The 24,209-nt window shown below is 33.5% G+C and overlaps 1 protein-coding gene across 4 annotated transcripts in view; it reads right to left on the bottom strand.

The window, feature by feature from the left end:
- The window catches only part of LOC128985941 (uncharacterized), a 70,980-nt gene extending 48,716 nt beyond the window's left edge, over positions 1-22,264 (bottom strand). For 2 of the 4 annotated variants that reach the window (XM_054405937.1, XM_054405940.1), the window contains exons 1-4: positions 22,136-22,264; positions 18,799-18,966; positions 10,719-10,874; positions 9,012-9,273 (exon numbers count right to left, since the gene is read on the bottom strand). In XM_054405937.1, the coding sequence (XP_054261912.1) occupies positions 9,012-9,273; positions 10,719-10,874; positions 18,799-18,949 (569 nt within the window). In that variant the 5' untranslated portion in view covers positions 18,950-18,966; positions 22,136-22,264. Of the gene's footprint in view, positions 1-9,011; positions 9,274-10,718; positions 10,875-18,798; positions 18,967-20,953; positions 21,017-22,135 lie in introns of those variants that run through there. The other 2 variants (XM_054405939.1, XM_054405938.1) reach the window with 2 other exon arrangements.
- Positions 22,265-24,209: the final 1,945 nt, after the last annotated feature.

Genomic DNA, 24,209 nt, shown 5'->3' with positions numbered 1-24,209 from the left:
GTGCTCATCTAAACTGTTTAGAAACGTGCTAGAGACTTGAAAATTTGTAATATTGTCGTATCGGATCTTACATTAACAGTGAAATTTGCAAAAGTCCCATTTTCAAATTCTAACCCCTCAAAAATCCAAAATGGCTGACACCTAAAAACGAATAAAACACGTTTTTTAATGGCTAGCTCTAAAATGGTAAGAGCTATAAAAGATTTGGAAGAATTTTAATGATCAGGAACTAAATTTTCTACAAAACATTTTCAAGCGTTTTTCGAAAATCGCACTCCTTCACCTTAAACAAAACGCCCTAATTTCAAAATTTGATAAATTTCTTTCAAATTTATTATGATTTTCGCTATTTTTTCGCCTTGAGAATTTTCTTTTGCAAATATTATTAATTCTTTATATCTAACTTAGTTTACTTTAAATTCTACTCATTACATGTTTTTTCGTAACCTTACTTCTTCAACCCCAAAACTTTGGTTTAATGCCAAAATTTTAAAGTTTTTTTTTACCACTTTTACTAGCCCTATGTTATTCTTACGGAGAAAAGGTATGAAATTTAAAGACTTTAGTATGCTCATCTGATTCGTTTAGAAACGTGCTAGAGACTTTAAATTTGATAGTATTGTTGTATGGGATCCTAAATAAACGGTAAAATTCCCAAAAGTCCCATTTTAAAATTTTAACTTGACCAAAAATCCAAAATGGTGGACATCTAAAAACGAAAAAAACAAGTTTTTTAAAAACGGCTATAACTCAAAAAGGGTAAGAGCTAGAAAAGATTTGTAAGAAAGAACATGATCAGGAATTAAATTTTCCACAAAACCCTGCTAGACGTTTCCGAAAATCACAACCCTTCACCCCCAAAAATTGACATACTTTCAAAAATTGGTAAATTTTGTTCAATTTTTACTTTCTCCCCCTATACCATAGTATATGGAGAAAGTATTGTTTTCGTCAAAATTTTCGAGTTTGAGTTTTGAGTGGATATATTTGTTTTGGGTCCCCCTGGACCCAAAAAAGTGGTTTTCGAAGTGATGTCTGTGTGTGTGTGTGTGTGTGTGTGTGTGTGTCTGTGTGTCTGGATGTGTACAGAGCTAGAGACCACACCTGTGGTCCGATTTCGATGAAATTTGGTATGTAGGTTCTAATCCATGGTATCTCCAGGCGTTTTTTTCATTTTTTTGAAATTTTTATTTTTAATGGGGATTTTCCCATAAAAACCCATAAAAAACCAGAAAAATCTGATTTTCTCGAAAATGGCCCGAACGATTTTGATAAAAATTTAGTATGTTGTAGCCCTTTAAATTTGGAATAAAATGGTACAAATCCCATATCTGTAAAAATTACGGTTCAAAAGTTATGGTCAAATATGTTATTTTCCCATAAAAACCCCATAAAATAACGAAAAATAGGATTTTTGAAAAAAATCCGGTTTTGATTTAACATAGTATGTTATAGTCTTTACAGTTTTGATAGTTTTTTTAATTTTTTAGAATTTTTTTTTATGGGGATATTCCCATAAAACTCCATAAAATAACGGAAAACTATGATTTTCCCAAAAATGGCCCGAACGATTTTGATAAAAAAATAGTATGTTATAGTCCTTTATATTCTGAACAAAATGGTACAAATCCCATTTCTGTAAAAATTACGGTTCAAAAGTTATTGTAAATTATGTCATTTCCCCATAAAACCCCCATAAAACAACAGAAAAATCGGATTTTCACAAAAATGGCCCAAACGATTTTGATAAAAATTTAGCATGTTATAGTCCTTTAAATTGTGAACAAAATTATACAAATCCCATTTGCGTATATTTACTCTCACCACTTACATATGAAAAAGGTTTTTGACAAACTTATGGGAGAAAGTATGTGTCAGAATGCTGATACCGTTTATTTAAATGGTTTTCGCTACTTTTCCAAACTATTTAATTTCATTTTTTAAAACGTTTTTATTAGCTCGCTTTCTTGTCCGGTACAAATTTTGAAATCAATTTTATACTAACTTCCCGACGAGCTAGAGACTTGAAATTTGAAACATAGCTCACAAATGGATGACAATGCAATATTATATCATTTAATTTTCATATTTCCCTTGGACTACGCCCCATGGGCTTGTTTTTATTAGCTCGCTTTCCTACAAATTTTGATATCAATTTTAAACGAAGTTCCCGATGAGCTAGAGACTTGAAACTTGAAACATAGCTCACAAATGGATGACAATGCAATATTATATCATTTAATTTTCATATTTCCCTTGGGCTACGCCCCTTTGGCCTCCAAATTTTCCATGTTTACATTTTAAAAGAATGTAAACATAAATTAATCTAAGTCAGCTGTAAATACTTAAATTTGACAGTTAGAAGAGCAGAGGCTAAGAGGTACAGGTTCTGCTCCCGAGATATTCTAAAAATATAAAACAATCATTTCAAAGTATAGATAAAACATCTGATTACAGATAATAAGGTTTTGGGCTTTGGTTATGTATTAAGAGGCTATATAAAATAGACTAGCTGTAATCCGCGGGCTTTGCCCCGTTTAACTTCTTAATTTTCAAGATGATCTCGTTCGCATGGCTCAATCACGTCCTGGTTGAAGTTTGTTCGCTACGCTCACTCACCTTTAGGTTGGAGCTCGTTCGCTACGCTCACTCACCTTTAGGTTGGAGCTCGTTCGCTACGCTCACTCACCTTAAGGTTGGAGCTCGTTCGCTGCGCTCACTTGCCTTCAGGTTAGCTCGTTCGCTACGCTAACTCGCCTCCAGGTTGAAGTTTGTTCGCTACGCTCACTCACCTTTTGCTTGCAAATTAGCTGTTGTCATAAATGTAAAAGAAATAATAGTGCTGCACCCTGTTGGTAATCCTTGTAACTTTAATGCTAGTGAACATCATAGAACAGAACCAACTTGTTTAAATGAAACAGCTGTTAAGATTCATTAATTCCATTTCTCATAAGGTTAACATGGGAAACTCCAGAGCCACTGGGGCGGAGCCGATTGGACGGATCACGAAATTGATGGTGTATAAACCTATTCCATGAAATTCTACACGTATGTACCAAGTTTCGTGGCAATCGGTTCAGCGGTGTCTGAGTTTATCACTGCCAAACAAATATATATATATACAAACATCCTCTTTTATACTTATAGATTTAATATATTTACACATTAAAGACTAAAAACTAGATAATAATTTATAAATAAAAATACTTTTTAAAAATGCCACGTTTTTAAACGCACTAAAAAGTATAAAATAATTTATAAAATGTTGAGAGAATAATTACTTGTAAGATTCAAAACGAAAAACGTGGGGCGCATGCAATAGATCATAATAGTTCAATAGGTGAAGTTAATTGTAAATCAGCATGCGCCCCACGTTTTTCGTTTTAAATCTTACAAGTATTTATTCTCTCAACATTTTATAAATTATTTTATACTTTTTAGTGCGTTTAAAAATGTGGCATTTTTTAAAAGTATTTTTATTTATAAATTATTTATATTATTAATGCTTTGTACTCTCCTTAGATTACTTTAAATTTCAATCACTACATATTTTTTCGTAGCTCCTTCGCCCCTAAAATGCAAATTTAATGTAGAAAGATTCTAACACTGTTACGAGGCTATAACAGTTTCCAATGTTATTCTTATGGGGAATAAGCTTGAAAGTGACATACTTCAGTGTTAGTTTCTTAACTAATTCAAAACGTGATGTAGTGACTTAAAACTTTAACCCCTGGAGGCTAAGACATGGGTCTTTACCCTAGGCCCAAAATAAAAAGTCAATTTAAATGAGTCTTTTACTTACGTTCAATAACAAGGGAGTTAAAGTGGTTTTCTGATTAACGTTTTTCTTAACTTTGCGCCCCCACCCCTATGTTGTCGACCACCCCTGGAGGGGACGACATGGGTTTTTACACTAACCTAGGCCCTTATTACTAAAATAAAAAGTCAATTTAAATGAGTCTTTTACTTAAATTCAATAACAAGGGAGTTAAAAGTGGTTTTCTGATTAACGTTTTTCTTAACTTTGCGCCCCCACCCCTATGTTGTCGACCACCCCTAGAGGCGACGACATGGGTTTTTACACTTACCTAGGCCCCTATTACTAAAATCAAAAGTCAATTTAAATGAGTCTTTTACTTACGTTCAATAACAAGGGAGTTAAAAGTGGTTTTCTGATTAACGTTTTTCTTAACTTTGCGCCCCCACCCCTATGTTGTCGACCACCCCTAGAGGCGATGACATGGGTTTTTACACTTACCTAGGCCCCTAATACTAAAATCAAAAGTCAATTTAAATGAGTCTTTTACTTACGTTCAATAACAAGGGAGTTAAAAGTGGTTTTCTGATTAACGTTTTTCGCAACTTTGCACCCCCACCCCTATGTTGTCGACCACCCCTGGAGGCGAAGACATGGGTTTTTACCCTCACCTAGGTCCCCATTACCAAAATCAAAAGTCAAAATCTCTGACTCTTTTCATGCATACTCAACTGCACCTAGCACCTCGCCTATACATAGTTAGCGACGTTTACATGCATTGTTGTTAATCAATGTATCTTAAAAAGGATGATGAGATTTATTTTAAAAGGAACATGAACTTTCTGTCATGATATTAGCTGCTTAAATAGTAATTACTCTATATAAGTAAATAGTAATTACTTATTTAATTAGTACTTAAATAGTAATTACTCTTTGTGCCACTTTTTTAAAGTCAAAGTGTAGTGTTATTTTTAAAAATCTCATGCGCAAGTGGGCCACAGTCCGTAATAGGCCACTGCAAATCATCTGTCAAGATTGGTAGTATTTTAGGCAGGGTTTCTGTGTTTGGATGTTATTAGACACGATAAGAGCGCAATGAACTTCTGCAGATGAATAATCTGTTGGTTTAGAGAAATATAAGCCAAATTATAAATGCCACAATCCATGGGCATTAAAATGGCTCTGGTCTGAACTTTTTTGTAGTATCGAGTTTTTAGTATCGAGCAAAATTGGTCAAAAAGGCAGACACCAACCCGTACAATAGATATAGATATAAGACAATTCAATAAGAAATAATCTAAGAGTTACTGTGATATTGAGATATTTCCACTGATTTCGTAATAGCACGTTATATTGCAAAACATGACATGACATGATGCAGAAGAAAATAAATTTTAAAATCAGAAAATAACATTGCAAATACTTCTTTTTGACTAATTCAGCAACTCCCTATTAATTAATGTGTGTTGTTTAAAATACAATTTTAATACTAACAGCTGTTAAATTAATAAGTAGTGAAAAATTATCCATATGGCAATAATGTAAACAAATCTGGAGAGGGAACTTTAAAGGTCACTGGGGCAGAGGCCCAAGGGAATTCACTTTGTTTTTCTTTTGAAAGCTCATCTAAAGACCAAGACCTTTCTTTAGACACCTCTAAAAAACTTTTACGGAGAGCCGTTCTCTCAAATTAGTGGAGACAAAGTTTTCAATTGAATAAATAGATTCCTCCATGTTAACCTTATGGGAGAAAACCCAACTTTGATGGAAGACCCTGCTCAAAATAATTTAAATTTCAATAAACGATCAAACCACTTTGCAAAACTACAGATCAGGGCCATTATTTTGACACTTTAAACATCAAAATCGGTCTAAAAATGAGGGAGGAGTTCTGTTTGCAAAAATCGGCTTAGCATATTTTATATATATATATAGCCTATACATCTATATATAGATAATAAACAAAACAATATGGCGTCGATTCAAAAAGAGCAATTTTTGCCGAGAGAGGAAGAAGGAAGTGCAGTCAACCGTCCACTTAACAGCTCAACCGGTGGTGAGTAGTTTTGGTTGGATAAGTCAACTGTCAATCGTTTGAAAAATACGAAACGATTGGAAAGTGAGTGACTCAACACTCAACCATTTCAAATAAACAGTATCAGCATTCTGACACACACTTTCTGACATACGTTTATCAACAACCTTTATCATGGGTAAGCGGTGAGAGTAAATAAATATTATATTATTTTATAGTTAAAAATCACAAAAGTTGCACTAACTTTTAAACCAGAATTGATACAAGTTGTACTATATTTTTAGAATTATAAGGACCATAACAGATTAATTTTTATCAAAACCAGCTTTTCTCCAAAAATCAGATTTTTTGTTATTTTATGTTTTTTTTATGGGAAAATACGACGACACGACATACCAACGTGACAGACTTTTGAACCGTAATTTTTACAGAAATGGGATTTGTGAATTTTTTTTCAGAATTTAAAGGACTATAACATACAACATTTTTATCAAAATCGTCCGGGCCATTTTTGAGAAAATCTGATTTTTTCCGTTATTTTATGGGTTTTTATAGGAAAATCCCCATTGATAGTCAAAATTTCAAAAAAAAATCCAAAAAAGTTCAATATTTTAAGGACCATAACATACTATGTTAAATCAAAACCAGTTTTTATCTAAAATCTTATTTTTTGTTATTTTATGGGATTTTTATGGGAAAATAACATAATTTACAATAAGTTTTGAACTGTAATTTTTACAGAAATGGGATTTGTATAATTTTGTTCCGAATTTAAAGGGATACAACAAACTAAATTTTTATCAAAATTGTTCGGCCATTTTTGAGAAAATCCGATTTTTTCCGTTATTTTATGGATTTTTATAGGAAAATCAACATTAAAAATCTAAATGTAAAAAAATGAAAAAAAAACCCTGGAGATACCTTGGATTAAAACCTACACACCAAATTTCATCGAAATCGCACCACAGGTGTAGTCCCTAGCTCTGTACACATCCAGACACACAGACACAGACATCACTTTGAAAACCACTTTTTTTGTTCCAGGGGGACCCAAAACGGATATATCCACTCAAAACTCAAACTCGAAAATTTTGACAAAAACAATACTTTCCTCATATAATATGGTATAGGGGGAGAAAGTAAAAAGGGCCCCAGATGTAATAAATTAGTTTACTTGGAATTCCTCAATACGTCGGGGATTAAGTTTTGGTGGGATACAGCTAAGTAAAATAATCAGTATTTTTTATCTGCACTATTTTCCCCTATATCGAATAATCTTCATTTCAATTTTTGCTCAATAGTTACAACTGATGTTTTTTCCCCATTGTACCGTATTTTGTAATTTACTAGTGTACTTTGGATGGCTTGATATTAACACATGTGACAATTCTTTTGTTTACTTTTTACTTGTTATTTTGTTCAACCGACATAGTTACTTGGCAACAAATAAGGCCATGTTATTTGTTAATTTCCAAATGAGTTGTGTAGAGAAATACAAATTTTCCTGAGGTGGTGGCTGTTGCCAATCACGTTTTTAGGACTAAAAGTCCCTAATTCCAAAATGTAGACAAAATCCTTCCGCTGGATTTCGAGATATATATATATTACAGACAGATAAACAGACATAGCTCGTATTAGAATACAGGATTTTGATCAAATAAAAAAATTTATTATTTCATAATTTTTTAACATTTTACTAAATATTTATAAAACACTTCATTACCTTCCCAGTAGCAGCAAATCAAAGTACTTTTTAACTAATGTAAGTGAAATATAGAATATCAGACTAATTAAATTTTGCCATCACAAAACAAGATATAAAAATGGTAAATACAATTACAGTAGACCCCCTCTTAACCGACCTCGTATTAACCGATAATCGGATTATCCGCCTTTGATCGTAAAATAATACAGTTTGTTTTAACCGCCGCTTTCTAGGAATCTCGGCATTTCCGCTCCCACGCTCAGCGATGAGAACTGAACCATACGCTTATCTCCACAGGATATAGCACTGCCTATTGTCAGTTTGTCATCATCGTTCGTAGCTTGAGCACATCTGATCTGAATTGTTATCTGTGCGGCAAATTTATAACATCATAAAGTGCGTTACGATTTTGAGAACTGATTATCTTATCGCTTGAATAAACAAACAACACAACTTGTATGGGGGGTAGGGAAGGGGTGTTAACAACTCCAAGGTCAAGATAGTTTTTGTGCCTCGAAACAAATTTATAACATCATAAAGTGCGTTACGATTTTGAGAACTGATTATCTTATCGCTTGAGTAAACAAACAACACAACTTGTATGGGGGGTAGGGAAGGGGTGTTAACAACTCCAAGGTCAAGATAGTTTTTGTACCTCGTATTAACCGATAATCGGATTATCCGCCTTTGATCGTAAAATAATACAGTTTGTTTTAACCGCCGCTTTCTAGGAATCTCGGCATTTCCGCTCCCACGCTCAGCGATGAGAACTGAACCATACGCTTATCTCCACAGGATATAGCATTGCCTATTGTCAGTTTGTCATCATCGTTCGTAGCTTGAGCACATCTGATCTGAATTGTTATCTGTGCGGCAAATTTATAACATCATAAAGTGCGTTACGATTTTGAGAACTGATTATCTTATCGCTTGAGTAAACAAACAACACAACTTGTATGGGGGGTAGGGAAGGGGTGTTAACAACTCCAAGGTCAAGATAGTTTTTGTGCCTCGAGCCTCCAGTGAGAGGCTATAAATAAACGTCCTGTCTTGTAACAAAATGGTCGCTTGTATCTTTAATGACGACAAAAGGTTCTTTACTGTATTACGACGTATTTGGAAAGCATTAATTAATACATTACAGTAGTAAAGTTATTAAAATAGGAATTTTATTAACTCTTGCCTAGTATTATAATATATTCACTGAAAGTAGTTCTATTTGACTTAACCGTGTTTTGTGTTTATTTGTGACATTTCTATCAATATGAAAAAGGAGATAAGAGTAGTTTATTTTATAAATAATGCTAGTATGACTTCAAAATAATGATTATATAATTCCAGATGAATAGCACTTCATTATATTGTTATGATTTTAGGGATTGCCCGTTTTATCCGACCTTTTGAATCATCCGACCTAGGTCCGGTCCCATTAGGGTCGGTTAAGAGGGGGTCTACTGTAATCAGTTTACATTTTGTATACAAAGTACAGAACCTTTGTTTCATAAAATACTTACTTTCGCCATTTAAACTTTCTTTCATCCACCAGCTCTTTATCCTTTTCTTGGATTCTTTCAATTATGACCTCCGGCTCGCTGATTGGCTTAACTTCTCTCGGTTTCCATTTAAAGGGAGAATCAAATTTTTGTAATTGTTTTATTAATCTAGATTTTTTCTCTTCTTTGGTCTCTTCCTTATGAGTTGGCGTTTTAGATTGAGACCAGCAAGTTTTTGAAAATTTAGGATAGATTGGTCTTACTAAGGGTGGCTTTGGAACCTCTGGAAATCACACAAGCAAGATTAGTAAGAATTGCCACAAAAAAAAAAAAAGAAATTGTTATAATCTCTTATATTCTTTTTATTTAAATAAAAAAAAAACATTTATTAAATAATTACTTTTGAGAACTAAACAGCATAAATTGTATTTAGTCAAATTATACATCAATGATAAATCAATGAAAATAAACCATAAGCTGGTTATTTTAATATATTGGATACCAAGCCTCGATACGATTTCATGATTACAACAAATTTCAGTGCAGTCTAACTGGGAGCTTAGTTAGTTCACGTTGTTTGGTATTTTGATAATTTTCCCTTGGCTGGCCTGTCTCAGAACACTGAATACTTGGTCAATTCATTAGTTTTTTGATTGTATTCACAATCAAAAAGGAGGCTGTGTTTTACATTTTAAACCAAATGTATTCGTAATAATATATTTTTTTCTTATAAGGAAATGCATCTAGTTACTATTTAGCCGAGTAATTAAGTAATTACACTATTATTTATCAACAATCCATACGATTTTCGAAAAAAATAGCTGTACGATGTATATTTTGTTTAACTTATTATCGTTATAACTTTTTTATTAGTTAAGATACAACTTTTTACCCAACCACCTTTTCTATTGGTAATATTTTTTGGATTAAATCTACGTTTTAACCGATGTCCTATCTCATACCGTTCTCGAGCTACAGTCGTTTCGATGCATAGCGCGTTCCGCCATCTTTGCCCCCCTCCTCCCAAGTTCTCGACCACCTGAAAAGTATGCCTATCATCAAAGATATTTTATGTTACTTCTTTGCGACACTCACAAATTAATTCTACTTTCGGTAAAAAAAACTACACGAAAAGTCCATTTTTACATATTATATATAACAACTTGTTTATTTATAGAGATACGACCTCGGACCCAATAACCATTATTGTTGTCCACATTTTTAGAATTACAACGACGTTTTAACCGATGTTCTATCTTATACCGTTTTCGAACTATCAGCGTTTTAGCGCATAGCGCAAACCGCCATGTTTGCCCCCTCCCCCCCACCTTATCGACCACTTTTGAAATAGGCGACATACGTAATTTTGATCACCACAGTCCATATTACAATAATCAGCAATAACATTGCGTACTACTTTTATGCATGCTCAAACCCCCTCAGCTCCTGGACTATTGAGGGACTTTGACATTTCCTATTCTCTAAATTGTCTTTCTTTCAACACAAAAATCGTGAAAATCCGTCAAGTGATGAATTCAGAAATCGTGAAATAAAAAAACCCTGTCAGGTTTTAATATATATATGATGATTAAGTTACTGATTTCTTGTCTAATGACGAATGATGTCTAATGATGATGTGGTAATGAAATTTGGTTCCTTTGAGTTCTCAAGTTACTCTAGCCTACTTTGGTTGTTACAAGTATTTTAATTTGAAATATTTAGACTTACCTTTGTCTACTTTATTTCCTCTAACTTTATCACTAAAAAGAACCGCATTTCTTTGACTGGAATCTCCGCTGCTAGTTCTGAGATTCTCCCTTTCATTTTTCAACTCACTTTGTTTTGATCCTTTGGGGTTTTTTGAAGAATCTGTGTAGCCTCTGCCTATGGTAGAATATAAAATTAAAAGACAAATAATTAATTATTCACCTTCAAGCTACACAAAAAGAAACACATTTTTTGCAAACTATTACAATACATAAAAATAATTGCTATATATTTGACTTCTTCCCATTTAACATTAAACTTACCTACCTTATCTGAATAATGTGCATAACAATTAGGTTGGTGTAAAAAAACCAATTTAAGTGGAACATCACACCGCCATTGTTCAGTTCTCACCAGACTGCCGTCTCAACAACACTGATCCGTGCAAGTGTTTGATCATCTGTGTTTGTGTTACTATTTGTGCGTAGTTGTACTTGCAATGAAACATTTGTGTATTGTGCAAACACCAGCGTCATGTCTTTATCTAAAAGGCTTGCATTTGAGTGTCCGATATTTGGAGTGATCCTAATAACAATATCAGAAAAATCTTCTCAGATTATCAGTAATTGCTCATTACTTTTTTATGTGTTGTTTAAGCAATGAATAACGAAACCCAGGCCCACTTTTATTAACGGGCAGACTGGGCATATACCCAGGGGCGCCGGTGGTTGGGGGGCGCCCTGAACCACCGCCCGCACTAGGAAAAATAGGGTTTTATCAGCCGGGATTTCAAAAATAAAATGGGTGATTTCAACTTGTAGTTAAGTGATTTTCCCTTATTGCAAAAGTAAATAAATACAACAAAATTGAAAATACTCAACTTTCAGGTTATACCTCGTGTAGTCAGGGAAAGGCAGGCATTAGTGTGAACCGGGCGCACTCACTATACTATCAAAGGCAGGGAGGCCTGCATGGTGGAAGAAAAATACATAGGTGTGCTAATTCCCGTCATATGCTGACGTCACTCAGATTGCAAATACCATTTTACCATTGAGAAAAATTGTAAAAACAATAACAATCAAATCAAATACAGGGTGGGGCAATGAGAACGCCACAATTTGTTTTAGCTGTCACATGTTAATTGTTGCAACAACGAATGATCAGCTGTGCTTAAAACATCAATTAAACTATGCCATTTTAGTAAATATTATGCCCGAGGCTATTAACACTGAGATTTTGATGTGCAAACCTATTTTTAAAATAGTGGTTCTTGTGCAAAAACCCAGAGATTGTTTGGACCACATTCCATCCTTGGTCAACATGGCACTGTTCCAGATTGGAAAACAATGGTGAACTGGGTAAAATTATTTAGGATAAACGCTTAAACCTTAAAAATGATCGGTGGGTGCCGCAAAACTCTTTAAACACCAGCAAATGTTGAAAGAGTGCAAGTCGCAGTAACTCAAAGTCCAAAGAGATTTGCCAGGAAGCTGTTGTTGTTGAAAGCTTTACGTTGGCTCTTTTTTTGGGAGGGGGGGGGTTTCTAATAAGCTATTTGAAGTTCGAGGTTTTTCAAAGTCACCCCACAGATTTGCTTGAACCGAAGCTAAGAATTGTCCAAAAACTAAAGTGATTCCTGAAGAAATGCTGGAGGAGTATTTGATGGAGTTTTCAAGTGCCTAATGTCAAGTAGGACAAGGACGCCACTTGCAGGATTTCGTTCTCAAGAAATTGAAAAATGACTTTGTTAAGTTAAAATGGCAAAAGATAAGCTGTGTTTTGATGTGCTATTTATATCAAATCAAATCAAATATATTTATTTCCATTCGGTACAATAAAGTACAATAGGATAGGTCAGATTGCATTTTACAAATTGTCATGAAGCAAATTAAAGTAGATGTAAATATAAAATTAAACTTAAATTATATAGTATATAGAACAAAACAATTTCTCCTTCAAGCTGGCCAGGAACATCAATAACAGATAAAATAGAAAATAATTTCTGATAACATCATATCTTAATAAAAAAAAGAGAGGATTAGTTTTCAATAATAGTTTTAATGTGAAGAATGATTTTTAGAGACTATTAATTAATAGAGTGAGGGGATTTGTATTTAAGTGTATAGAACGATCTAGAAAGCAATTTGGCAAGAAAAAAACTCATTAAGTGAATAAAGTGGGTTTATTAATAACCAGTTATAAAACTTTCTCTTGAATTGTTTGACATCATATTTTGAGATAAGGCCAATGAGTTTATTGTAAACCTTTGGAGCTACAACAACATGGCTGTTTATAGATTTTGAGAGCCTGTGGTAGTCAATGGAAGTATGATTTTTATTTCTAGTATTATATCTGTGTTCATGGAATTTTAGTATTTGTGTGTTATTAATTACATATACAGTTAAATCAAAGATATACAGATTAATAATAGTAGGAATTTTCGTTGAAACAAAAAGAGGTTTACAATGTTCATCAAGTTCAGATTCAGCGATAACCCTAACGGCTCTTTTTTGGAGAATTAAGATTTCATCCACTCTACTGCAGTTACCCCAGAGAATTAATCCATATCTAATTATTGATTGAAAGTAGGCAAAATAGGCAGTTCTAACAGAATTTGTTTCCAAGCAATGAACCAGGCGTCTTAGGAGAAATATTGTTCTTGATAGTTTTGGTGTTATATAATCAATGTGAGATCCCCAGGTAAGAGTACTATCTATTTTTATGCCCAAAAATTTCACCGAATTAACTGCGATATTAATATCAGTCCCGCTATTAGGGAGGGGTCTTAGGCTGAAAACAACATTCTGTGTTTTACTTTCATTTAAGAGAAATCCATTTGCTTTGAACCAGTCTGATGTGGTGAGGGTATTTTTTTATAATAAATTTAGCTGTTCAAAATCATTATTACTGTGGAAAAAGGTTGTATCATCTGCATAAAGAATAGTTGAGGAATTAACTGAATTTGGGAGATCATTAATGCATATTAAAAACAAAAGTGGACCCAGGACCGAACCCTGGGGCACACCCACATTTATTGATATTTCTTGAGACCAGAGACCATCAGTGTAAACCCTTTGTCTTCGATTAGATAAGTAAGATTTTATGAGCTTTAGAGCAGAGCCTGTAATTCCATAGTAATTTAATTTTTTTATTAGGTCATTTGGATCAACACAATCAAATGCCTTGCTAAGATCACAGAAGGTGGCCTGGGCGTATGACTTGGTCTCAAAGGAAGAAATAATTTCACGAACTAGTTTGTCTACAACTTGGACTGTTGATTTGTCCCTTCGAAACCCGAATTGACAATGATTGAAAATTTTATTGTCTTCAAAAAAGGAATAGATTTGATCATGAGCTATATTTTCATATATTTTTGAAATTACTGGAATTATTGAAATTGGGCGGTAGCTTAAAGGTTCGTTCCTTGGGCCCTTCTTACGAACTGGGCATATCCTGGATATTTTTAACTGATCTGGAAAGACTCCCTCAATCAATGAAAAATGTATGCAATATGCCAAGGGTACTGAAATACTAGGAATAATACTTTTTAGACAATTGTTACTCATATTATATACATCACAGCTGTCTGAATTACTAAGTCTTTTAGCAACCCGTATAATATCTTCAGAATTTACAAGTTTCCATTGGAAAATATCTGGGGTTATAACTGTATTTCTTAGAAAATCACTGGAAGTAAATTTAGTGTTACCAATTTGTTTTAGCGAATTTCCCTATAGGGAAGTAGCTATTACCGTAGGTGGCACGGTAAGACCTAGACCCGGGACCGATTTACTTTTTCATTTTGATGTCCCCAGAGGCCAAAAACACTATTCGTTCAAATTTTTATATATGTATATATATATATATATATATAGACTTATATATATATATATATATATATATAGACTTATATATATATATAGACTTATATATATATATAGACTTATATATATATATATATATACGTCCGTGAACGCGATAACTTGAGTAATTTTTGTCCGATTTTGGTTTAAAGGTGTAAAGCGGGATAAACTTGAATGAGTTCCCGAACCAGCATGATCGGACCATGGGAACGGGGCTTTACGGGGGTTTTATGGGGTAAAAATTGGTTTTTCTCACTTTTGACCCTCAAAACACAAAATTTCCCAATTTCTCCTTAGACCTTTCTAAAGAGCTTAAAAAAGCAAATAATTTAGTATATGAAAGTATTTTTGTTCGATTATTAGTAACGGAGAAAATTAAAAAAATTGTAAATTTAAAATTCCCATGTTATTCTTATGGAGAATATTGTCAAATGTTGTAGTTTGCTTGTTTATGAATATATTTTGATCAAACTTGGCAAATTTATTTATTTTCTACTAAGCTATCAATATTTTACTCAAAAACACACTTTATTAGTTTCCTTGTAGCAGCAAACCTAGGTACTCGTTAAACCTAATGTTATTAAAATATATTTAACTGAAAATCAATTCAGACAAATGGAAATTCGCTTAGTCGGCAGGTTTGCTGCGGCGGGGGTATTTTAATATTTGCTACACTTTCTACAAAAAAGGTATTAAAGACATCTGGTGCAATGTGATGGTTGTTTGCTTTATGTAAACCACAACTATGAGTTTTAATTATGTTCCAGGCCGCTTTACATTTATTTTTACTTTCTTCGATATATTTGGCATTATCCATAGGGTGAATATTATTGAGTTTGTACTGCTTATAAATTGGGGCGCTTTCATTGCCCCACCCTGTATATGGCGTACCGGGGATAATTCTCGCAATGTTTGATGTTCAAAATGTTTGAAATTCAACTCTTGAGGATGCGGGCAAGACGACATCACGGCAAATCAAGAAGTAGGCTTGCTGATTGTCATTGCGGGTGTTTATTTGTGGAAATTTTGTTTTGGAAGAGTAGTTTCAAGGATGTGTTCAACGTGAATTCGCCTATTGGGTCTGATGATGATTGGAGTTTTCAATCGAAATCAATCACCATTTACTATCTTTTATTTGTATTTAGCTTACCGTCTTGTGAATCAACAGTAGAAGTATAAATACAAGTGTTATTAGATGTATTTTTTGCACTTTCGGGTAAATTTGATCAAGAAGTAATTTAGAAAACTGCATGAATTCCCAGGTCTTTGAAAAGGATCTTTAATGTGCATTATACTCAGCTGAGGATATTATTCTTACAGCTTATGGAGCAATAATAAATTATTGCTTTACAAGGTTGTCCTCAAACCAATTTGGACATATGGCATTTCTTTGTGGGGAACAGCTTCAAAATCATACTTGGATATATTACAAAGATTTCAGTCAAAATTACTAATATTACAAAGCTTTCAGTCAAAAATACTAAGAACCATCCTGAAAGCCCCTTTGGTATGTATCCAACGTCCCCATTCACAATGATTGCAAAATTCCATTTGTTTCTGAAGAAGTTGCGAGGTGCAGTAAAAAATACATCTCTAAGCTTCAGTATCATCCAAACCATTTGGCCCTCTCCTAGACAACAGTCAACATGTCTACAGACAAAAAAATAATTTATAAATAAAAAAAACTTTTTTAAAACAAAACGTTTTTAAACGCACTAAAAAGAAATTATCTATTGCATGCACCCCGCGTTTTTTGTTTTAAATCTTACAAGTATTTATAATCTCCACATATTTTTAAATTAATTTATACTTTTTAGTGCGTTTAAAAACGTTTTGTTTTAAAAAGTTTTTTTTTTATTTATAAATTATTTTATATTTTTTAGTTTTTAATTTGTGTGGATGTTAAATCTATTTCAAGCATCTGTATCAGATTAAGACAGAGGCATTTGGGAAATCTAAGGTTTATTTGAATTTCTTTTCATATAATTATGTATTAGATTGAATGTATGGCCTACCTACTAACTATAAATATATCAATCTATTTAATTTATTGTTTACTTTATAGAATACTAAATAAATAACAATTGACATTATTAACAAACACCTTTATATCTGCAATCAGATTGTTTATCTTTATTTTGAAATGTTTGTTTGTATAAAGAATCTGTTGGGAGCAAAACCTGTTACTGGTACAGTACCTCTTAAAAGGGGGCTAGCCTAGCTAAAAACGCACGTTTATAGAAAACATTTTGCTGTGAATACACTTTTTGACCTAGGATTTTGAATTTTTCAGGGCATTTTAAGCACAAATCTGGGCATATAATCATGTAAAATATTTTGAAAAATGTTGATGTGTTCGGGAGTTATGATAAAAAAATTAAATTTTATATTTGTAAAAACCTAGGTAACCATTTTACACATTGTGCTTTTTTGTATTTAATTTACACAAATAAATTTGGTATGGTTCTTTTCCTTATGCCTAGGGCTATAGCCTGAACTAAAAATATGTTAATATAATTGAAATTGGTTAGTTGGCTTAACATTAGATTATAAAAAAATATTTTATTTTATTTTTTGATAAATTTATATATTTTATTACTTAAACCATACCTACTGCTACAATTCTAGTTCAGGTCATAGGTACTGATGGTATAAACATCCTGTAAAAATTTGGTAATGATATCTCAACTGGCTTAGAAGATATCATGTAAATAGTAAGAAAAAAACACTAGTTTCGGAAAATCGACGGACACTTGCCACAAGTCGCGGACAAGTATTGGACTAACAATGAAAAGGCATGTGCACTGATAAATGTTTTTGGTCATATCTCAACTAAAAAAATAGATATCTTTATAATTCTGGTACCAAACTGTTCAGAAAGAACTCACAAAATAAAAAAATATATTTTAAAAAAATTTAAAAATTTGAAATTTTTTGCTAGGCTAGCCCCCAACCTCTGATCTTCGAACTGTCAAATTTAAGTATTTTTCAGCTGACTTAAATTAATTGATATATTTACATTCTTTCAAAATGTAAACATGGAAAATTCCGAAGCCCATGGGGCGTAGCCCAAGGGAAACATGAAAATTAAATTATATAATATTGCATTGTCATCCTTTTGTGAGCTATGTTTCAAATTTCAAGTCTCTAGCTCATCGGGAACTTCATTTAGAATTGATATCAAAATTTGTAGGAAAGCGAGCTAATAAATACAAGCCCATGGGGCGTAGCCCAAGGGAAATATGAAAATTAAATTGTATAATATTGCATTATCATCCATTTGTGAGCTATGTTTTAAGTTTAAAATCTCTAGCTCATCGGGAAGTATCAAAATTTGCAAGAAAGCAAGAAATTTTTTGAAATGTTTGTTTGTATAATGAATTTGTTGGGAGCAAAACCTGTACCTCTTAACCTCTGCTCTTCGAACTGTCAAATTTAAGTATTTTTCAGCTGACTTAAATTAATTGATATTTACATTCTTTCAAAATGTAAACATGGAAAATTTGGAAGCCCATGGGGCGTAGCCCAAGGGAAATATGAAAATTAAATTATATAATATTGTATTGTCATCCATTTGTGAGCTATGTTTCAAATTTCAAGTCTCTAGCTCATCCGGAACTTCATTTAGAATTGATATCAAAATTTGTAGGAAAGCGAGCTAATAAATACAAGCCCATGGGGCGTAGCCCAAGGGAAATATGAAAATTAAATTATATAATATTGCATGATCATCCATTTGTGAGCTAGGTTTCAAGTTTAAAATCTCTAGCTCATCGGGAAGTATCAAAATTTGCAAGAAAGCGAGTTAATAAAAACAAGCCCATGGGGCGTAGCCCAAGGGAAATTATGAAAATTAAATTATATAATATTGCATTGTCTTCCATTTGTGAGCTATGTTACAAGTTTCAAGTCTCTAGCTCATTGGGAAGTTAGTATAAAATTGATTGCAAAATTTGTACCGGACAAGGAAGCGAGCTAATAAAAACGTTTTAAAATGGCCCCACAGTACCAAGCCATACATGAGGTGGCTATGAAAAGATTGTAGCTCAGTAAGTTTAAGTTAATAATTAATTATGAGTCGTTTTTCATCCGTTAATGTTCTTCAATGGGGATGATTGCAATAGGTTTCATGTTATTGGAAATAAATAAGCTACCGGTACTGATTATACTTGTCTAGGCCATGACAATTGGCTTCTTTAGATGCTCTTCTTATCTAATCAAAGATTAATTGGACTTACCTTTCACACACTTTTCGTCTAGTTTATTCCCTCTTACTAAAACTTCACTAAAACTTCTTTGACTAGCTAATCCACTGCTAGTTCTGGGATTCTCTTTTTCATTTTTTATTTCACTTTGTTTTGATCGTCTGAAGCCTGCTGAAGAATCCATGTAGCCTACGGTAGAATCTAAAATAAAATTACACAAAATTATTCTCCTTTAAGCCATACAAAAAGAAACTCAGATTTAGTAAATGATTGCAAATATACATAGAATAATAAAATACCCCCGCAGCAGGAAACCTCCAGACAAAGCGAATTTACATTCATCTGGTTGGATTATTTCCTTAAGATTGTAAGAGACCTTTATTTTCTTTTTTAACCCTTAGAGTGCCAGGCGAGAAATAAAAGTAACACTCAAAAAATGCCGATGATTTTTCCCGAAGGTCGCGCTAAAAATGCCGAGCGCGATCTGGCGATTTTTAGGTTAAAATTTCGTAAAAATAGAATTTTCGATATTTCGACCAACGAAAATCGATGTATCGCATCTAGTAACTTTAGACTCAATGTTAATATATGGGTAAAAAGAATCCGAGTATCCATTCGGTTGTTATGACAACTGTTCGATCATTACGAAACGTCTGGTCAGCCGGACGTTGGCACTTTTGGCTCGTTCTAAAAACGTCCGGTCGGCCGGACGTCGGCACTTTTGGCTTGTTTTAAAAACGTCCGGTTCCCCGGACGTTGGCACTCAAAGGGTTAATAGGCCTAACATTAATTGTTATGAGAAGGGCTAATCAAATCAAATCAAATCAAACTACTTGGATTTGCTTCTACGAGGCAGGTTTGCGAACTCGTTGGTATAGGTAGGTAAATGTAGGTTTGGTTAACTTGCATGGGCCTATATGTATACCAGATTTCATAAATACCCCCGCCACAGCAAACCTGCAGACTAAGCGAATTTCCATTTACCTGGCTAGATTTCTATTCAAATATTAGGCCTACCAGAAAATTGTCAGATTTATTTCCTATTTAAATAACATTAATTTTAATGAGTACCTAGGTTTGCTGCAACAGGGAAGGTATTGAGGTGTTTTTTTAAATTGAAATATTGACAGCTTAGTATGACATAAAAAATTACCAAATTTGATTCTGAAAACATAGTACAGTAGGCCTAGGCTATGTTTATAAACAAGCAAACTAGCTTACAACAGTTTATTTGTTCCCCATAAGAATAACATGGAAATTTTAAATTTTAAGTTTTTTTAATTATCTCCGTAAACTTTAGGCACACAACAACACTTCAATAAACAAAATTATTTTTTTTAAGCTCTACATAATGGTCTGGAAATAAATTTTGAAATGTTATGTTTTTAGAGTCAAAAATGGGAAAAACCAAATTTTACACCATAACCCCCCCCCCCCCTAAACACCTGTTCCCATAGTCCGATCATACTGGTTCGCGAACTCGTTTGAATAAACGGAGGTTTACACGTTTGTACCAAATTTCATCAAAATCGGATCAGTTTTGCTCGAGTTATCACGCTAACGGACACGTGTGTGTGTGTGTATATATATATATATATATATATTTATAGGCTAACTTATAAGCCTTCTATATGAGGGTGTTTTTGCCCTCTGAAGACCTCAAAACGAAAAAGTAAATTGGTCCCGGGTCTAGGTCTTACCATGAGACCTATGAAAATAGCTTATTCCCTATCTGGGAAATTCGCTAAAATCAGATGATTTTTACTCAATTTAAATTGCTAAAAACTACAGAATTTTACAATATTCTCCATAAAAATAATAAACTAATTTTAAATTTAGGCCTAATTTTTTTTTAATTTTCTCTGTTAGGTGCCAATAACCATAGAAAAACACTTTAATATAGGCCTACTAAATTATGTTTTTTAAGTTGGTTCTTTAAAAAAGTCTAAAGAGAAATTGGGAAATTTTGTGTTTTGAGCGTCAAAAATGAGAAAACCCATTTTTTACCCCAAAACTTAAAACCCTCAGTAAAACCCCGTTGCCATGGTCCATGGGTCTGATCTATTGCCGGTTGCACCTTGATTCATAAATATAGCTAGGCTTACAAGCATTTGTTCTAAAATTTGTAAGGCTAAGCTGTGTTTACGCTAAGTACAACGGAGTCACTGGCAGAATTGTCATAACTTACTTATTCTTAATTAGAATTTTGTCGCAGATCACAAGATACAAACACAAGTTATTGACATAAGTCACTGACAGATAATCTTGTACTTTTGTTTTGGTCAGTGACATAGTAAGTTATTATATCTCACATTCTGCCCGCAACGCTGTTCTACCAGTACTGAGTGTGCCGGTAGGTCCACTTGGCGGACGAGATAGGAAGCTTTTGCCACAGACAAAAGTCACTACAGCATATCAAATGAAATAATCGCTAAATCGATCGATATTTTCATTTGGTTGTTTTTGACAACAGATACAAAAGTCTACCCAGTTAATTACTGTGGATGTTGTCGGTGACAGTAGGCCTACTTTAATCTTCTTGACTCTCGATTTAAAACAGACTTTTTGTCGCTGGCATGTGTCAAAAACTCCCATGTAAACGCGGCTTTACTCATAGAAGTAGGCCTAGGCCAAAACATAGCCCTATTCACGGGTACAGTTTCTTAACTGGGCTACGCTAATATCGATTGAAACTATTGATTCGATTAGTAAACCTTCATGCGATTTTTTCACCATCACCAAGTTTGGTTATTAAGGTTAGGTTATGATAGTTTTATTTTATAATAGCCTAGATATATATTTAAAAATATTGATTATTAATCAATATTTTCAATTCGATAGTTTTAATCAATATTAGCGTAGCCCAGTTAAGACACTGTACCCCTATTCAGAATTTCTAGACTTTATTTAGCCTATTTAACAACAACACCCTACTCGCAACGCATTAGTTATTTGTGCGGGTACAGTTTCTTAACTGGGCTACGCTAATATCGATTGAAACTATTGATTCGATTAAGTAAACCTTCATGCGTTTTTTCACCATCAGCAAGTTTGGTTGGTTAGGTTAGGTTATGATAGTTTTTTTTATAAATTTAAAAATATCAATTATTAATCAATATTTTCAATTCGATAGTTTCAATCAATATTAGCATAGGGCCTAGCCCAGTTAAGAAACTGTACCCATTTGTGCAACTAGGCCTAGGTAGGTAGCGATGTTATACATTTTACAATTTTCCGCGTGTGACAACTATTTTTTCTTTTATTTTATAGCATTGACAATGTCTATTACACAACTGTGTCCCTAAAATAAAAGATTCTTATTCTTAAAAGATAATTTTGTGCTGAATAAACATAGGCTAGGCCTACTTACAATTACAACATTGAGGTTAGGTAGGATCGTACGTATACGTAACGTAGGAGGATGTTGCGTTGCGATTGCGATTTGCGACGCTCCCAATTCCAATTCCCAACCCAATTGGATTGAGTTTTTTATTAGCAAGCCTAGCCAGCCTGGGCCTGAGCCTCCAAAAAGAGTCCAATCCAAACTCCAGCCTCCAGCCACTCAGCCAAGGGCCACGTTTCCGCAAGGCTCTCGGGACGCTCCGTGACGTTGCACTAGCGTCTAGAATCTAGATACTGAGAGCAACGAGTCGGCTCACCGGACCGGAGCAACAGTCGTGGTGGGGAGCTGGGAGGAACGATGACGTCATCACTTACTTCCAGCTTTACGCTTTACTGATTTCTCTATCATGTCTAAAATAATTAATTAATTAATTGTGATTTAATTTATATTTATGGATTAAAACTATTTCCTGAAGGAGGTATGAGCTCATCATGGTCAATATAGGATAGCTGTAATCTGTATGTGTATGTTATAAAAGGTAATGTGACACTAACCTTTGCTCTTACTTGATTATCACTTGGTATTATCACTTGGGTTATAGTAGTACGTTTTCTGTGCTTATGGTTGGTAAACCAGTTGGCCTACAACAGATATCATAGAATTAATTTGAACATTTATCTTGGACTTATTTACTACACAATTTGAGCAGTTCTAGATTTCATGCATATATTTTTATTATCTAATCTTAAATGATTTTAAATATTTTTTTTATCAACAGCTTGGGCATAATTTAACCAGAGTAGTGGCGAACTAGCAAAGATACATCACTTTAGGCACGTTTTCCCCATAAGAATAACATGGGGATCATTTTTTGGCCACCAAAACCAAAAATCCTGATCTTTGCCTAAATATCCCTATATAATTGTCAAACCTTATTTCTTACTTATTCCCCATAAATATATTTGATATTAAGCTAAAAAGCTATTTCTTACATTTATTGACCCTTACAAGTGTAAATTTAGAGTAGTGGTGAACCCAGAAAGAGCCATCACTTGGGGCACGTTTTCCCCATGTTATTCTTATGGGGATCATTTTTTGGCCACTAATTGCAAAAATCCTGCTCTCGACCTATACAAGCCTATATTAATGTTCAATACCATTGTATAACTTTATTACTATTTCAAATCCACATCCATTCACATGTATATTCTCAAAATCATCAAATTGACAATGCGAGGTTTGTACGCAAAATTGGGCGTGTTCCCGGCTCATGGCGCGCTCCCTTGGACATCCTTAGTGGAAATCCATGAATTCTGACTACTTGGGAACCCAAGCCATTTGACATACAATAAATCACCCTTCCTCCTAATTACCTTTTCTATCAAATACATGTCTTTATACTTGGTCTTTAACAACTCCTCTGTATAGAAGCCTCCTCTGATTATATTACCATTTTCATCTTTCAAGATATAAGTCACAGGCTTTGTATTCTTAACTTCTGCTATTGTAAATAGTTCCCCTGTCCAATTTGGGGTATATCCTTTACTAAACACATGTTTATATTTGGAAATTCTCACGCTATCACCTACCTTATATCTTGGCTTTTTAACTTGCACTACTTTAGAAGTCAACCTCTCATGCACATATTTACTGTTCTTAATATTCACTTGGTTAGGCTTCATACCTATAGATCTATGCACTTTATTATTATATTTTCGAATTAACTTTGGAAGTAAATCCAACCATTTATAACTCCCCTGAGCACTAAATTCTCTATATAACCAATTCTTTAAAGTTCTCTGAAACCTCTCCACAATTGCAGCCTTAGTTGTAGAAAATGTGTGATAGTGATTAATATTTAATTTTTTCATTAGTTTGCTAAAATATTGATTAAAAAATTCTTTTCCATTGTCGGATTGAATGTTTTTAACCCCCTTTGGTAGAATGGTTTTAATGGCTTCTGTAGCCACTAACCCTGTCTTATTCTTTAGTGGAGCAGCATAAGCTTTTTTAGAAAATGTATCTATTAAAGTTAAAATATATTTATTGCCAGAATTCTCTCTAGCATAGTTTTGCATATCAATTAAATCTATTTGTATGG

This window comes from Macrosteles quadrilineatus, unplaced genomic scaffold (genome assembly GCF_028750875.1).
Source record: "Macrosteles quadrilineatus isolate MER2022 unplaced genomic scaffold, UCM_ALF_1.0 Scaffold_2__2_contigs__length_208266976, whole genome shotgun sequence".
Classification (NCBI taxonomy): Eukaryota; Metazoa; Arthropoda; class Insecta; order Hemiptera; family Cicadellidae; genus Macrosteles; species Macrosteles quadrilineatus.
This window is presented reverse-complemented; position numbering and strand designations above follow the sequence as displayed.